This window comes from Lemur catta, chromosome 10 (assembly GCF_020740605.2).
Source record: "Lemur catta isolate mLemCat1 chromosome 10, mLemCat1.pri, whole genome shotgun sequence".
In the NCBI taxonomy this organism is placed as follows: domain Eukaryota; kingdom Metazoa; phylum Chordata; class Mammalia; order Primates; family Lemuridae; genus Lemur; species Lemur catta.
The window spans coordinates 18,386,971-18,405,378 of NC_059137.1; the positions used below are offsets into that span (position 1 = coordinate 18,386,971).

The following is an 18,408-nucleotide window of genomic DNA, read 5'->3' on the forward strand; positions in this document are numbered from 1 at the left end:
AGATGGAACTAGGTACAAACTTCGGTCACGTTATAAGATGAATGGCTTTCAGTATGATACTTCTCCTTTCTAAACCACAGTTTACTTGTTGGTAAATGGACGTTGCATAACTACCTTCCAAAATAATGAGGATTAATGAAATAAAGAATACACAGTTGTAAGTCCATTTCTCTTTATCACAACTAAACTTAAACACCAGTTGTTCCTGTTTCTTTTCTTTTCTTTTCTTTTCTTTTTTTTTTTTTTTTTGAGACAGAGTCTCGCTCTGTTGCCCGGGGTTGAGTGAGTGCTGTGGCATCAGCCTAGCTCACAGCAACCTCAAACTCCTGGGCTTAAGCGATCCTCCTGCCTCAGCCTCCCGAGTAGCTGAGACTACAGGCAAGTGCCACCATGCCCAGCTAATTTTTTCTACATATATATATTTTTTTAGTTGGCCAGATAATTTCTTTCTATTTTTAGTAGAGACAGGGTCTCGCTTTTGCTCAGGCTGATCTCGAACTCCTGACCTCGAGTGATCCACCCGCCTCAGCGTCCCAGAGTGCTAGGATTACAGGCGTGAGCCACCGCGCCCGGCCCTGTTTCTTTTTTTTTAAATTGTATATTATATTCCTGATCACAAATAAAGTAAGTGAGGGTTTCAAATGTAATGAATTCACATTAATGTTTTTTTTTTTTAATCTAATGATGCTGATGTCTCTGGGTTTAACCATGCCCTTTCTCTCTAAGGGAAGAAGCAATGCTGTCCACGTACTTTGAAACCATCAACGACCTGCTCTCCTCCTTTGGGCCAGTCCGTGACTGTTCTCGGAACAATGGGGGCTGCACGCGCAACTTCAAGTGTGTGTCTGACCGCCAGGTGGACTCCTCAGGATGTGTGGTAAGTGACCACTGACCCAGAAGCATGTCACTGGCCCAAGTGCCAAGGCCACCTGCTGGAGGCAGCTCCCTATAGGGGAAGCTGGTCAAAGAGCATCACACTGCCCATAGCCCCTGCCTTGATGGCCTTCAGCACACCAGGCTACCTCGGTTTCCTCATCTGTGAAGTGGGATAATTAAACCTATCTTTTGGAATTGGTGGAAGATATTATAACTTAAGTGCTTACCATACAATAGGTCCTTGAGCACTCCTGGCCTCTAGAAGCTTTCAGTCCATTTGGGAGGAAGATGGGGTATGCCGTATCTCTGTGAATACATTGTGGGGGGGATGTCAGTGACATTTAAACAGTACAGACAGTAAGTGCTTTGGTGTGGTCCAGAAGAGGGAGTTTTAGCTGAGACCTAAGCCTTGCAGAAGGCTTCCTTGGGAAATTGATATTGGAACTGGCATCTGAAGATGGGACAACTTACATGACGAAAAGAGTGAAGATGGCCAGGGGAGGGGGGGGTTGGGCGGGGCAGGGAGAAACAGCCTTGTTTGCATGGAGTTAAGGATACAGAAGACATGTGAGACCCCTGTTGCCTACAGAAGGGGTCCCAAAATTGATGGTTTGCTTTGTAGAAATGATCTAAGGTGCCTGTTCAAAATGCATCTTCCAGGGTTCCACCCCCTGAAATTTTGATTCTATAGATGGGATTAAGTCCCAGGAACCTGCATTTTTAACAAGTGAATGAATGTGTGTGTGTGTGTGTGTGTGTGTTAGTGCGTGTGCGTGCGTGTGTTGGGTGTCTTAGAAGTACACTTGGGGAGGAAACATTGCCCATAGGCTACACTCAGCCTAGCATTCGATGCCCTTCCTCTTTTGAGCCCTTTCCAATCTCTCCAACCACATTACTTCATCCTGCACTAGAGCCAATGGAGCTAATTAGACACAGCTCCCAGAACATCCTTGCCTTTAATGCCTCATGGCCTTTGCTCATATCCTTGTTTCTGCCTGGAGTGAATTGCTCTCCAAGCCCCTGTGGCGAACAAGTGAACATCTTTCCAGATTCATCTCCTTTATGAAGCCTTTCCCCTCCTCCCCAAGGGGCCCTCTTCTCCCAGAGAAGTGGTGGTGCTCTCCTCGGCATCACTGCAGCTTTCTGCACCCATGTGTGTGACACTTTATAGCACAGATTGGCTTTTGAGTTTATCTGTCCCAATGAACAGAGGGAGAACCCAGGGAACCTGTGGATTCAGCTCAACACCTCAACGGGACTCATCTCGGTAAATAAAGAAGAAAGAGAGAAGAGCAAGAGGGAAGGATGGGGCCGGGGGTGGGAGTCCCTGCTCTGGATGAGGTTATCTGAACAATACTCAAAGGAAATAGAACACTTGGTCGACCCTTAATGCACCTACACAACAGCTGGAGCATAAGCAAAGGTCAGGAGACCAATACAAAGAAGTTGCTAGAATATGAGATGATACAACAAAACTATATTTGAGAATCAAAGATTAAAACATCTTTGGAGGTGGATGGGCAATTGGCTATTTTATTGATTAGAATTCTTAGGATCACCAGTAACAGAAACTAAACTCAAACTAGTTTAGGCAAAAAGAGGAAATATATCAGTTCAAATGTACGTCTAGGGAAAATGGGGTTGTGGGGCTCAAACAATGTCAGGGGGATCCCCTCTCTGAGCTCTGCTTTCCCTAGCACCGTGCCATTCTCAGGCCAGCTGCACCCTCTCTGCTCAGCGAGTCCTGCAGAACAAGAACATCTCTTTCCTCATCCCTCCGACTGCAGTGGCAGCATTCCGTCTCATCGGGCCAGCTTGGTTCTCATACCCATTCTTGCACTGATTTCTGGTCAGGGGGATGAACTGGGCTTATCCCAGAACCAGCCATACCTGGAGCCTGGGCCAGGAGGCAGCTGTACCTGAAATGCATGGCCCTGAGATGGGGGAGGGCGTAAGGAAAGTGGGGTGATGCCCACAGGGAAGGAGTTGTGGATGCTAGGTCAGTACACGGCAGCAGCTGTCTGCCTCAGAGTACTGTAACCCAGCCCTTCATTTTGTGCATTGGAAAGGTGACACCCAGGGAGGGAGAGGAGGACCTGTCTGAGTCTTAGAGCCAGTCAGTGGACAAAGGATGTCCCAAATCCATGTTGTTTCCAAAACGTGAGGCTGACTTTTCTGAAAGGATTAGATTGTCTGCCTCTTTCCTGTTTTCCATCAGTTCTCTTTCCCAAACTGAGTTCCCTTTTTCCCTTAGGACAAATATCCCATAAGAATGAAACCTCAGAATGAAGAGGTGTGTGTTTGTGTATGCATGTGTGTATTTGTGTGCATGTGTGTGTGTATCTAGGCAGGAGTCGTCTCTCTTTACCTCACATTAATATAAACTAGAAAAATGAAAAGAGAGAAAGAACATTCATTCCCTGGAGGTTAAGAGAAAATTCAACAGTCTGATGAGGTTGTCAAAGACCTTGCTCTCTAGATTAAGGATGTGTAACATTAGAACGGCAACTCCAGGTTCAATGGATGTAAGAAAAGTCCTTCTCTGTGCATGCAGAATAAGACAGGGCAATACCCACTCTTGCACTGAGATTTAAAGTCTCTTTCATTTCTCCATTGGCTCTCCATCATGCCTGCAAAGAGACACTTTTTCTCCTAGCTCCCCTCCTAAGAAATTCCATCTGGTAGAAAAATAATAATGCCTTATATTTTTAGAACTTTAGAGAACTGTAGAGTTCTCAGATCGTGCGTATGTCTAATAAGTCATCCTCACAACAAACCTGGACAATAGATTACCTCGTGGATATAGACATGAGGCTCAGGAAGTGGAGTGACTTTCCAAGGTCTTGCCACCAGGTGGCAGGATGGAGGACCAAGAGACCGTGCCTTCAGTATCGTTAGTGCCAGGGCCAGTTCGGGTTGCTTTCTCAAAGTGGCAGCGGAGACAAGAGAGATTGCCGGTGAGAGCCGTGGAAAGAAGGCTGGTCTGAGTGGATTGGGCTGGAGCCTTGACTTGGTCATGGGAATGGCTATAGCTTTGGGATCTATGTTGGCGTCATTAGCCTCAAAAGCGGCAGCGGAGACAAGAGAGATTGCCGGTGAGAGCCGTGGAAAGAAGGCTGGTCTGAGTGGATTGGGCTGGAGCCTTGACTTGGTCATGGGAATGGCTATAGCTTTGGGACCTATGTTGGCTTCATTAGCCTCAGTTTCTTAATCTTTCAAAAGGAAGCAACAGTTCCTGAGCTCATAGATTGTCTGAAAAATCAAAGAATACAACTGGCAATGACTTGGGATTTACAAAGTTGTCGTTTACGTGTGCGATGATGAGACCACATTACTGATACTTACATGCAAGTGGATATGATATTTGGAGCCACACAAATTTAGGAGCACAGCATATCTAATTTTCCATAATGTTTTTATAACTGAATTTCATTTCATTTCCGTTCCATTGTTAGTGGAAACAATTCTAGTCAATTTTGGCTTCCTACCTCCCACCTATTAACTGCACATTTAAGCTCACGGGGCCGAGGTGCCCCTAAAGCCGAGGGGCTAAGGGCGCATTTGGAGCTGGACCATCACCTCTCAGTCTGGTACCTGCTGTCTCATCTGGTCCTTGTCCATCACTCTCCTTCCCTTCTGGAATATGTGAGCACCTCTCTGTTCCCACCTGGTTTACAGGTGTGTGGTCCATCCTGGCACCTGCTGCCTTGAAGTCTTCATTCCACCACAAGGTCAATTAAGGCTGGCTGGTTCTAGTCATCAGGTAGCTTTTCCACCCTCCGAGGGCACAAGAAATGTCCAGCAGCCCCTCTGCACCACCCTGAGGATCGGAGGGAAGCTGTGTGAAGCCCTCTTGATCTAGACATGCCATGAAAGCATCTATAGTCAGCTGTTTTCATGCCAGGGAAGAACACTCACCGTGCTTGCTGCCACCCGCACTATCTAACAAGTGAAGCCCAGATCCCCTTTGCCTGCACAGCCCTTGAACACACCTGTTTTTCTATAGCCCCTCAGCCCCCACCCATGTGATTAGCCTGGTGGAGTTAGAGAACGGGGTCCCTTTTAAGGAGATCCATTAGCCTTTATGAGGATATCTTGTCTGACTTCCAACATTCCTCTCTTCCCCAGCTCAAATGATCTTTCCTTCTTTGTGGGTGGGAGGGAAGCTAATTCTCTAATAGAACACAGATTCTTCCTTTGTTTTTATTATTATTATTATTGGTACCATTATTGATATTATTTTACCTTCTATCTAGACCTCAACTTCGGAAATGCAAAATAAAAAAATCTGGCTTTGTTTGCTAGGTTTTCTGGTTCTGCTCTGGGGACGTTCCCCTGGGATGATGTGTTTGTCAGCTATGTAGTTGCCCAGTTGGCGGATGGTCATAAGGTGTGTGGTGGGCAGAATAATGGTGCTCCGAGGATGTCCACATCCTAATTCCCAGAACCTGTGGACACGTCATGTCACCTTACATGACAAAAGCAGGAATTAAGATTGCACGTGGAATTGAGATTACTAAGCACTTGACTGTAAAAGAGGGAGGTGACCCTGGATTATCAAGGTGTCCCCACTGTAATTACCAGGGTCCTTACATGCAGAGGACGAAAGCAGAGGACGCATGGCAGAGGGATGCAACATTGTTATCTGTGATGTTGGAGGACGAGGGTTACATGCTAAGAAATGTCTCTAGAAGGTGGACAAAGCAAAGACATGAATTTACCTTTAGAACTTCTAGAAAGGAACACAGCCCTGCCAACACCTTGCTTTTAGCCCTGACACCCGTGTTGGCCTCTAAACTGTAGAACTGTCATATAATAAATGTCTATTATTTTAATTCACCAGTTGTGTAGTAATTTGTGAAAACATCAATGAAATACTAACACAGGGTAAAAGATAACATGAGGAGGGCAGGTGATATGACAGATAATACATAATGAATTATCGTATTATTTATATTTTCAGTTATTTCCAGAGAGACCTTATGCACAGGGATGGAGAAAGTACCAGTGAATGAAACATCAGAACAGGGAGGGGTCCTGCGTTCCCCTTCAGTGTTTTAAAGAGTGAAAAATTATTCTGTATTAGAAATGTTATAAATCTGACAAACATAATGATGTCAGTGAGGCACAGTTTGAAATGTAAGCTATGGGGCCGTTGATTCTGTGTGGCAGTAGAAACACTGCAAAATTTTAATCAAGATAGAGGACAAAAACAAAGAAATCTTCGAGCACTTAATCATGGCATCGTGCGGAGGGCACTCCACCACCATCTCTAAGCAACTGCTCCCCCCTGAAGCATTTCAGGCACACTATTATTCTGTGTTATCCTGGTTTTCCCAGCACGGGAAGGAAGCAGGTGATCAAGATCCATTCTCCTCAGCCTCTTTAGAAATGTCAGTTCATAGATCACCTTCATTGTTCCAACTATCTATTACTGCATAAAAAACTACCCCCAAAACTCGGTGGCTTAAGACCATGCTCTTGTTTTCCTTGCAATTTCATGAGTCGGGAATGCGAGAAGGGTGCAGCTGGTCTATCTCTGATCTATGACAGATGGGGTACTTGGAGCTGGAGGATTCTTTTTCAAGAAGGCTCCTTCACATACCTGTCTGGGGCTAGGGCAGGCACAGCTGGCGCTTGATACCAGCTACATTGGACCTCAGCAGGGGCTGTCAAGGAGACAGAATGTTTGCTCATGGCCTCCCCGTTTGCTTGGGTGTCACATGCCTTGGAGGCTGGGCTTATAAAAGGATCATCTCGAGATCCAGTGTTCCAAGAGCCTAGGCAGAAGCTGCAAGGCACCTTAGCACCTAGCCTCAGGAGTCCCAGAACATCATTTCCACCCCATTCTATTTGACAAGCAAGAGAACAACTAGATTTCATCTGTCGATGAGAAGAGTAGCAAAGAATGTGTGGCCATCTTCCATCTACCCATTTACCTATCGCATGGACTCATAGACAAGGGCTGCCAGAGCAGGAAGGGACTCTCGGCCATGACACAAACAGAAACACAAAGGCCCAGAAAGATGCAGAACTTGCTCAAATTCATGTAGCGAGGTAGTAACAGAATCCAGATTTAATTCCAACGCTCTTTCTTCCCAGTTGCACCTTCCTACAGTACTGGCCTTATAGCACCAGCTTTGCTCTCAGTCCAAACATTTATTTAGCAACACTCCTACATCCAGCACTGTGAATGGAGCAGGAGATACAAAAGCAAGAGTTCCATCTTGTTTTATAAGCTAGTTCAGAAGACAAGATAGAGTTCAGCAGAATTGCAGCGTAACCTTGAACAAGCCACTTTGTTTCTCTGTGTTAGAAGGTCTAAGATGGTTGGTGTGAGTACCGAGGAGAAAAGGGTGCTGGTAGGAGAGAACCAGCAGGCATTGAGCACCTACTATGTGCTAGCTGGCTTATGTTCATGGCAGTTAGTGCTCATAACTGTCCTCCTAGATGGGTATTCTATCCATTTTACGAAAGAGTAATATAAGAGCAGCCATCCATACAGTGATTGTGCCAGGCATGGTTCTAAGTGCTTTGCTTATTTTAACCAATTTAATTCTCACAGTAATCCTATGACCTAGGTATTGTCATGACCTGCACTTTACACATGAGAAAAATGAAGCTTCCTGGTAGGAAACCAGGGTATGTGGAGAGGCACAGTGGGAAGGGGCCTGGGCGGGAGGGGCAGTGCCAGGTAGTTGAGATCTTCGTAGAAAGAACCAAGGGAGGTGGTGGGATGTGCACACTCTCTGCATCCTGGGGAGTGGTGGCATCTTTAAAGAGGCATCTCTAGTGTTGGTTCTCAGCCCTGCCTCCTCTGCTCCATCCTTTTCTTTTTCCATTTTGACCTAAAAAGCCATCTGGACTCCCAGATATTAGGAAGGACCATAGGATCCCCAGTTGCCCAGAGGTGCTAAGAGACAACAACAAGACACTGCCTTTTTAAAAGTCAAGATGAATAGAGGTAGGAACTTTCATTTATTATAGGTCAGACACATCGTGGCACTGCTCAGAGGGAGGCAAAAACTGGAACCTGGTTCCGTAAAGAAAGAGACTGCTTTTCTCCTTTTCTTCCTCCTTTCCCCTCTTAATGACTCAGCTGGGCTGTAATTAAAGGAAGCAAAACTCAAGGGGGTGGGGAAACAAACCAGAAGAATCACCGGAGTGATGGAGTGACATGGAGCTGGCCCAGGCATTGCTGACAGGGGAGAGCCCGGCCTGTCGGCCTGGGTATCCCGCCCTCCTGTGCAGCTGGATGGAGCCTCCATGGGGTCTGGCCCCCGGGGGTGCTTCTTCCTTCCAGAAATAAACTCTACAAGCTTAGTTAATGAGTGCCATGGGGTGTGATAGATTCAAAATACAACTAGGACAGGTCTTGCCAGAATTCAAAATGAGAGGACTGATGTTTGCCATATTTTTCTTTTTAAAAATTGTTAGCAAGATGCAAAGTCAGGAGCCAGGTGTCTTTATGAGAACTACTTCAGACTCTTTGGTCGGGAGACAGTATTTAAGGGGTGGAACATCTGCTCTATGGTGTCTATCATAGCACCCTCTGGCCAAGCAGGGCCACAGATAGAGGATTCTCGATACGTACTTTCACCAGTAATAGTAGGACTGACATTATTAATGCTATTAATAAAGAAATGAATAAAGCCTATAAATAATATCAGTCCAAGTATTACTGATAAAGATATAGAAGTTGAGTGCTGATTATGTGCCTGGCCCTGGGTAAGTGCTTAAATGCATCATCACGTGGAATTCTCACAGCGACCTTACAAGACAAGTGCTCTATCAGTCCTATTTGATCCACGAGGAAACAGACTCAGAGAGCATGAGAAACTTGCCCGGGTCCAGCCAGCGAGGTAAAGGCAGAGCAGAAATTCAAACCCAAGTCTATCGAACTCCAAAGCTCACTCTCTCAACTCATCAGAGGACAACTTCCAGAGTTGGAGACAGCTTCCCAGGGAGAAAGTGAATGTCCCCAGTGTCAGGGAGCAGAAAAAGGAGGGGCACTTCCTTCTCCCCAAGCTCCTTCAGTGTCCAGGATTCTGTCCTTCTCCTCTGCATCCAAGAGGTCCGGAGGAAGCTAAAAGAGGAAGCATATTGGGAAAGAACGCAGGGATAGTCAGTGAAGAAGGAAATCAGAACTGTGTCCATTGACCCAACCCTTGCACTCAGGACTCCATCTTCGGGAGATGAGAGGGAGGGAGCTGCTCCTCGGCCAGGAGCTGTGCATTTGTGAATTTCAAGCAGAGCCCCCCTCCCTTCCAGGCCAGTGGGGCTGCAGGGCGGGGGGGTGGGCATGGAAAAGGCAGAAGATTTCTAAGATTATAACGTGTGACATTCTCATAAAGCCTATGCATCCTTTTATGACATTAAATATTTTATTCTTCCCGTGACATTTGAAGCCTTCTCTGTTTTTTTTCCTCCTCATTTTGTTTCTTTGGGACCCAGACTCTCTGGGTCTGATGGTATTTCTAGTAAGCTGGTTTTATCGTGTGGAAAGTCATTATCTGCTAAAGGCAGAGAGCGGCCCCCGCCCTCCCAAAGTAACAGATTTTAACCTTTAGGTCCTGAAAGAATGGTGTGGGAAAGGAGCCCCGCATTGGAGGCCGGCGATGGGAGCTGCCATCTTGCTTCTGCCACCTGTTGACAACAAGCACTAAATAAGCCACTTCAGGAAGGCGGTGGCCATCTGTAATAGGCTGGAACTAGAGGGGGGACTTGGACCAGCCTGGGGAGGGGCCCATGCATTGTTAAGGTTCCTTTCAGTTCCCAGAATCTGTGGTCTCATGATACATGTTCTCAGAGCACAGAGGTTCTAACAGGGGAAGCACCTGAGAGCAGGAAGGATGGCATTGTTTGGGGGGTGGGAGGGCTTGACTCATTGGTTGGTGGGAAAACAAATATATTGGGGGTGAAAAACCTCCATCCCTTTGCCTCCCTTTTGTGAGCATCTCTGGACTAACTGTTGACATTTTAATTGTGGGTTTCATGCACCTGCCTCAAACACCTTTTCCCCTTTGGAAGGCATCCCTATGGCAGAGCGTGTGTCCTCCCACTGTCCCCTCTACCCTCGGGAAGTCAGTGGTGCTTCAGAACACAGTTCTGGCATCAGAGAAACCTGGGCCAAAATCTTGCTCTGTCACTCACTAGCCATGCAACCTTAGGACAGGTTACTTAAGCCTCTGTGTCTTGGGCTCCTGTTGAGTGAGAAAGGGATAATAATACTTACCTGACAAAGCTGCCATTAGGACGGTAATGCACCCAGAGTGGGGCAGCACGTGGCCCCGCGTAGGCACAAACCACGGTCCCTATTGTTATTACCTGACATCTCATGCAGGGATGATGGCAGTGGGGGTGGCCATGAGGAGAGCTGAGATGGTCTGAGCGTTTGCTGTGTTCCAGAGGGTCTAAGGTGGGTCTCGTCATTATCCCTTTCCTTACACATGGGAAAACTGAGGCAGAGAGAACTTAAGTCACTGGCTCAGGACCACACAGCTACTAAGTCCTAGAGCAGGGACCTTAGGCCAAGAAACCTGGTACCAAAACTCTCATCCTTAACCCGGGGTAATTCTTCATGAATATCATTTGTAATGATTGCCTAATATTCCATGGAGGGGAATGATCATTGTTTACCTGTCTTCTTGTTGAGCGTTGATTCTGATTCTTCTTGTTGATTGCTTCCTGCTTTGCTGTTATAAACAATGTTGCTCTGCGCATCTTTGAGCAGAAGGCTGTTTCTCTGCCTTGAGTTACTTCTTTAGAATAGATTTCCAGAGGTCTCTAGGGACTGTTTTCAAAGTGCATTAGTATTGCATGATTTGGGTGAAGGTGTGGAAAGGATTTTAAAAAAAAGAGCGTTAACACTCCTTTAGTTCCACACTATTTCTGTGTTAGGTGCTGCTTTTCTTGCAGGATGCAGTCCAAGGGCAGGCTAGGGTGTTCGGCCTGAAAGTCTCTGACCAGGGGAGTGATGAAATAAAAGCAGTGCTTTTGGGAGTGGAGCCCAGTGAAGTGTGCAATATGCGTGTGGGGGAGCATGGGATGCAGGGGGCGGTGCAGAGAAGAGCACATGAGGCAGTGGCCGCTGTCTCCTTGAGGTTTCCCGAGGTCAGAAGCTGGGACTGCAGAGTTCTCGGTGGCTGTGCCCAGCGCCTGTGACGGACTCGGGAGGCATCGGAATGCTGATAATGGGACACCTTTTCCTTAGCTCTGAAATGGAAAACTGGAATAATTATGTCCATCTTAATGACAATAATAGAATTTTTTGCATTGATAGGGTGTTTTCTCCATCTGGTTTTCAGTCATCTTTTCTCTTAGCTTTTTTTGTTTATTTGTTTTGTGAAAGTAGCTTATGCTCATTGTAAAATAAAACAAATTCCAACGCTACTGAAATGTGTACAGAAAAAAAAAAAATCAAGGTCCTTTTTCTCTACCACTTACCCACTTTAGAGATAACCGTACCATGGTTTGGTCTATGTATATATCCTCCTATACATTTTTCTCCTATGCAAACGCAAATATAAATAAGAATTTATATATGTAAGTTTAAAAATAGAAGCATAAAAAGCATACAGTTGTGTTTCCTTGGGACAATATTCTATGTCAAAACTACATGTTTTGCTTTTCCAAGAGCATTTCCATTTTTTTTTTTTTCTTTTTAAGACAACTCACCTACTAGCTTGATCTTAACCATGTATATATTTTTTTTTTCCTTGGGTCAAAAATAAAGATAATCATATTAAGGCCAAAGAGCACAAGAGCCACACTTGGATAGAACCTAAGTGTCCTAAATTCCCGTGTAGGACTCTCTGCCACCCAGGGTAGCATCCTTCTTGCATCTTTATCATCATTCCTTTATCATATGTCTTGGGGATAAGTGGATGAGAAATGACATCATCATCATTAACTGTGTAAATAATAAAAGCTATATTTTTCCTGCATTTTCCAGCTTCTCCCTGACCCCTGCCTTAAAAAGTCTTTGCCCACTAGCCCAGATATTTTCTAATCCCTTCACCTCGAGGTAGCAAACAGAAGATTTCACCAAACACTCGCTAGCCTTTCCCCTCACTGAGAAAATACTACCTGCGCAGAGTGACATATGTTCCTAGAGGGAGATTATCTAGTTAATCAGAATTTGAGTCCATTGGAAAGAGCAGACTTGGCCATCATACAGAGTTGAGTTCAAATCCCATCCCTGTCACTGGGAAGCTGTGTGACTTTGGGCGAATTGCTGAATGCATCTGACCCTCTTTTATCTTGTCTATAAACTAAGAATGATTCCTGCACCTTATGGTGTTGTTGGCTAAGCCCCATGTGACTGGCCAGGCATGAGCTGAACCCAGTTCCCCGGCCTCCCTTCCCAAGGTCAGCTTGTATCGGGTAGAGAGGAGCTTGGTGAGTTAGGGAGCAGGTATCTTTTTCTGGCTTTCCTTGGTTTTCAGAAGTTTTCTTCACCATCACTGAAAGGAAAGGATGGTTTTAGAAGTCCATTGTCATGGGCATGATATAGACCTTGGAGACAGAATGGCCCTGTTCCTCAGCATGGTTCTGCTTATTGTGCATCCTCAGCCATGCTCCCTACCCTTCCTACAACTTCAGAGTCGAACTTGATTCTTTCTGGAGTGCCAGTCCCTGTACTTGTGTTCATGGAGGGAAGACAAGGAAGACAGGCCTATATGACAGCCAGTGGGATTTGGGGTCCCCCACCCTGCCCTGGAGAGCTGTTCTTCCATGCACACAGTAAACCCTGGGGAGAACATGAGGGTCTCCATAGAGGGAATTTCAGGCAGAAGTGGTGGAACCCATTTTCACGTTTTTGTTGTTGCCTTGTTTAAGTAACGAAACTATTCAACTAAAACATTATTTTTTTTTAATTATAAAATTATTATATTCACATACAAGAATGTTTAGCACATAAAGAACCCATAGTCATGCCACCCTCAATAACTACCATTAACATTTTGATATATCCTTTTAGTAGTTTTACTACATGATATATATTTAGCAATTTTATTGTGGAATATATACATATATGTAGAGAGAGACAAACATATGTATAAAATTATTTATAGTTCTCTCTGTTCTAATTAGACGATACCCATCTAACCATCACCCAAAGCAAGTATTAGAATTACAAAGCAAAATAAAAATCTCAGGAGCCCCCTGACTTCTTATTCAAAAGTGAAGGTCAAGCCCGGAGGCTGAGTCATGCAACACCCCCTTCTAAATGAATAGCTGTTACTAACATTATGGCGGGATCCCCACAGAGAGGACTGCTCTAATTTTCATTAGAAAATTCTTTGCTGGCTTCCCATAAACAGGGACATGCACATTGTAACTTTAGGTCTGCAGGCTAAGTTTAGCTCCTAAAACTAAAGTCTGTTTGATGCCACACTGATAATGTTGATTGCAAGTTTATCTTCCCAGGTGCAGAACAGAGACAAGATGAGATCAATCATTCCTCTACCCGCCCAGAGGCATCTGCATAATTGATTCTTCCTCTACTCCCTTTTTCTCTTCAAACATTCACCTTATCTAATGTAAAATGTAAATTTACTGAGCACTAATCAGAGCCCTACAAGAAGGTAACCATTTGCCTCACTGCCCACCTCCTTCCTCCTTTTTTCTTTCCATATTCCCTCTCCTTTTAAATACTGAGTTCCCAAGTCTTTCTTGTGGGTGTCACAGGTCACAGATGCTTCTGTGGTTTGTGCTTTTCCCGGGTGCATCCTCAAAGTTGGCTTAGTCAGCCTTCATTGAGATCTTTGCCTTAGTCACTTATTTTGGACTGTCAGAATATCGGCTGCATTCCAGAAGCCCCCCACCCAACACACCCACCATGCATCCATTTCCCATTTAACTCCTCCTTCCCCTCTAGGAGTAGCCGGGACCCTGACTTTTAGGCTAATTCTGTCCCTTATCCTTTCCTTACAGTTTTCCCACCTATGTATGCATAGAGCAACTCTTTTATTTTTGACTGTTGGTAATAGATTCCCCAGCGCATATCACATCTTGCCAAGCTAGGTAAAACTAATCTTGCTTTTGGTTGAAGGAAAAATTGGTTATCAGCCAGCCTGTGGTTTTATTCAAATTTTAGCTGCATTCAGAACTCGACACCTAAGTACCCACTATGTGTCAGACCCTACTCTGAGCCCTAAAGTTACAGACTTTAATTGTGCCCTGCAAATTCAAAGTCTATTTACAGAGCCAGAAAATGACGCTTTGGATCCTACTACCTAGAGTCACACATAGATCCTTTCTTTTTGCACATTGACAGGATGAACTTTCTCCTTTCATAATAATTTCATCTGGTTTAAACTCTGGTTTGGGCTGCTGCTTCCCTCCTTTGAATATTTGGCACCCACACGAGTATTTTTTTTTCCCCCTCCAGCTGGTCCAAAACCTAGCAGGCTTTTTCTAAGGCTCATTTTAAAATGTTGCATGTTGAGTTCATCCTGGGTGAGAGGAGAACCTCTTAGGCAGGGGGTGGGGTAGAGAGGTAGAGAGAGAAAGAGAACAAATGTCTCCAACGACTTTTTTAAGTATAACTTTGGGTCTCTGAATCTTCATAGCAGCAAAATGGTATTGCTGTCCCCATTCTGTGAGCATGGAAGCCAACTTGAGAAGTGACATGTTCACTGTCACTCAGAGAGGAATTGGTAGCATCGTCATCAGGACTCCAGTAACCCCTAGAGGAGATTGACGGAGACTTCGAGACACTGGTTCTGATGTCAACCTTCCCAGCACTTGCTGCTGCACTAGTTGATGACACTGGGCAGTGATGTATCAGTGTTCTTATGTGTACAACAGCATCTCCGCATGGGGCTGCTGGGACAGTTAAGTGGGGTGGCATGCTCTTAGCCCAGGGTCTAGCCAATACTTAGTACAAAGTAAATATTAATAGCATCTAGAGGACAGAGTGAGACAGGCTATCAGAGAGGCCTTGGAAAGAAAAACTTGAATGAAGGGTCCTGCCCTGGGGCTGGGTGGTTAGTGCTTTGCCGTGGGTGTCAGAGTCGATGCCGGATTCTCAGCACCTGTGATTTTCCTTCCACCCACCTGCATTCCCAGAACACTGGACTTGGGGAACCTCATCCCTGCCAGTACCCTGAGGGTCCAACATATATGACATCTGTCTCCATTCAGAGACAGATTTTTTCCTTCTTCTTTTAAATTGCTCTCTGCAACAAAAAATAAAATATGCAAACCATCCAGAATTACACTCAACATAAGCTGAATAAATATATACCCACAGAAGCATATGCTCAATGGCTGCTGCTCTATGCTTTTCAAAGCCAACCAGCTTATAAAATCATTTCTCACTCAGAGTCTGGGTGATCAATGAGAAGGTGCGTAGTGAGGACACTGCCTCAAGCTGCAAATTGAGTTTTTAGTTGCAAAGGAGGGGGAAGGGAAACCAGCCAGTTAAGCCCAGCAGGCAGGAAAAGTCCCTGTCTCCAGCCTGCCCTAATGAAGGCCTGGCCCTGACCCCCGAATGAGGAGCTCGCTACTGGGCACAGTAGTGAACGAAAGGGAGTTCTTTGGGGCTACGCTGCATGGGTTCAAATCCTGTCTCTACCACTTACTCTGTAATGTTGGGAAAAGATGCTTTAAACCCCTTTGTGTCTTAGTCTCCCAGGATTTTTAAAAAATGGGTAAAATAATAGTACTTACCTGTGATGTTGTGAAATATATATTTGGTCTTCATCTCCACTTCCTGGTGTACTACTTCTAAAATCTGTGTTATCTCCAAAGTGATAAGTATCTTTCTGTATGCTAATGAGTTTTCTGGTGGCTGATGGTCCCTAGATAGCTTCAGCATGGGGGCAGGTCACAGGAAAGACCAAGGCAGGATTAGAGGGTTGGAACTTTTCAGCCCCACCCCCTCATCTTGGGGAAGGGAGTGGGGCTGAAGGTTAGATTGCTGTCCAATGGCTAGCGATGCAATCAGTCATGTCTGTGGGTGGGGCGTGGTGGCTCACGCCGGTAATCCTAGTACTTTGGGAGGCTGAGGAGGGAGGATGGCTTGAGCCTGGGGGTTTGAGATCAGCCTGAGCAACACAGTGAGACCCTGTCTCAACAAATATTTAAAAAATTAGCTGGATGTGGTAGTGTGCACCTTTAGTCTTAGCTACTCAGGAGGCTGAGGCAGGAGGATCACTTGAGCCCAAGTGTTTGAGGCTGCAGTGAGCTATGACACCACTACATTCTAGTCTGGGCAACAGAGTGAGATGCTGTCTCAAAAAAGAAAAAAAAAATTGTGGCCTGTGTAATGAAGCTTCCATAAAAACCCAAAAGGACCAGGTTCAGGAGTTTCCAGATAGCTGAACATGGAGAGTGGGGCTCACGGAGAGGGCACGGTAGCTCCACACCCCTTCCCACACACCTTGCCCTGTGTGGATCTTTTCGGTCTGGTGTCCGTTGGTATATTTTTTATGATAAACTAGTGAACATGTTTCCCTGAGTTCTGTGAGCTTCTCTGGCAAGTTAATGGAACCCGGGGAGGGGAGCTGTGAGAAGCACATGTATGACAAGCTGGGGTGGCGACTGGCATCTGAAATGGGGGAGTCTACCTGTGAGCCTCTACCTGTGGGATCTGACACTATCTCCAGGTGGACAGTGTCAGAACTGAACTGAATTAGGGGACACCCAGCTGGTGCCTGATGAAGAATCACCAGAGAATTGGTTGCTGGTAGACATCCCCACCCACTTCTGGTGACCAGAGTCACAGAAGTGTTGTGCGTTGGCTGTGTTGTGAGACAGTACGGTAGGAGAAACTGGGTTTGTTTTTTCCTGTATCACGCTACCTCACATGGTTGTTGTGTGAGGGAATGTAGCAGAGGGGTTAAGAAAGGAGACTCTGGTGCCACATTTCCTGGCCCCACCACGTGCTGGCTGTGTGACGTTGGGCAAGTTAATGAACTTCTCTGTGCTTTACATTCCTCATTTGTAGAATAGGCATGATAATGGTGTTTGCCACCTACGGTTGCTGTGAGTGTGTTAAGGCACAACCAGTGCTTGAATGGGACTTGGCTCCATCGTAAGTGCTCAGACAATGTCACTGTAAGCCATGTCCCCAAATGCCTCGAACACACAGGCCTGCGGCAAAATCCCCCTGACTCTGTGCCACTCACACAGAGAATGGGACATGAGGCTTATAAAAACTGAAAGACATCCAAGCATCTAACGTGTGGACCTGAATCAAGTCATCTCCCCTCTCTAAGCCTCAGTTTCCCATCTGTGAGTGGTAAAAATAGTAGTACCCCCTTTTCTGAGTAGTGAGGAAGCTTGAATAAAATAGCGTAGCTTAGCAGTGTGTCTGGCATATGGGGAGTGGGCAAACGATGTCCACTTCCCCCCCAGCACGCTTAAACAACAAAGTGCCTGACCAGGGGGAAGGTGTTAGAGCCCCGCACGCTGGCAACAGAGAGGTCTCCTTCGCTGAGTCTCGCCGGCAGCCCAGCAGGCACAACTTTGGATGGGGGCAGACCTGAGTCGTGCCTCAGCCCCGCCCCACACCTACTCACTGCGTGACCTTGGGAAGTCCCCTTACACCTCTGCACCTCAGGGTCCTCTTCTTCCCAATGGGACCTGAATCTCTATTTTGCAGTCACATGAGGCTAGAACAGCATAACAGATGGAGAAATGCCTTAGAAACCCGAATGCACTGTGACAGGCAGCATTGTGTGGCTTCATATCCCAGCCATGCCACTTATTGGCCCTATGGCTTTGGGACAAGTTACTAAAGCTGTCTGTGCCTCAGTTTCCTTCTCTGTAATATGAATAGAGCAGTAGTGCCTGTACCACCAGGCTGTCCAAACTATGAGTTAATATTCAAAACACATTTAAAACAGTGCCTGGCACACGGTAAGCACTATTAAGTGTTAGCTATTATTATTATTAATGAGCTACACAAAGGCTATTTATTATCACCACCAGACAGCTATTGAACAGACATTCTTCAGGACTCTTGGCAGATTTTCTTAGGAAAGTGTTCCCTCTCCTCCCCTTCCTCAGCCCTTGGTGCTTATTTCTACCATATAAAACCCCCCAAGGTTGATAAGAATGTGCCCGCTTGTTTTTCTCCCCGTTAGACTAAATACTCCTTGAGGGCTGGGGCTAAGGTTTCGTAAGGCCTGAGGACAGCAGGTCCCACATTTGCTGAACTGAACACATGCTCCGTGCAGAGCTTGGGGGGCTGCAGAGAGGCGGGGGAGGGGGAGCTGGGTCACTCCCACCAAAAGGTTGACCAGCCATTTGAAGAGCTGTAGGGGTGAGCTGCAAGCATGCGCTCAGCTGCTCCCCCTAGAGGGGCCCTTCTCCAGGGTTTCCCAACTCAGGTGCTACCTACTGCCAGAACCCACCACTTGACCTCCCTTGGAATTCCTGCCTCTTTGGGAGAATCATAGGATGCCCAAGCTGGAAGAGCCCTTGGAGATGAGCTGCCGCTTCTCTCACTGGACAGTTAGGAAGACTGAGGGCCAGAGAAGAGAAGGAATGTGCCCGAAGCAGGGATGCCAACCTGTG

The 18,408-nt window shown here is 46.0% G+C and overlaps 1 protein-coding gene across 1 annotated transcript in view; it reads left to right on the forward strand.

The window, feature by feature from the left end:
* Positions 1–18,408, forward strand: part of ASTN2 (astrotactin 2) — an 808,895-nt gene that overhangs the window by 477,410 nt on the left and 313,077 nt on the right. The window contains exon 11 of the mRNA XM_045563087.1: positions 727–877. Within this exon, the coding sequence (XP_045419043.1) occupies positions 727–877 (151 nt within the window). The remainder of the gene's footprint in view (positions 1–726; positions 878–18,408) is intronic.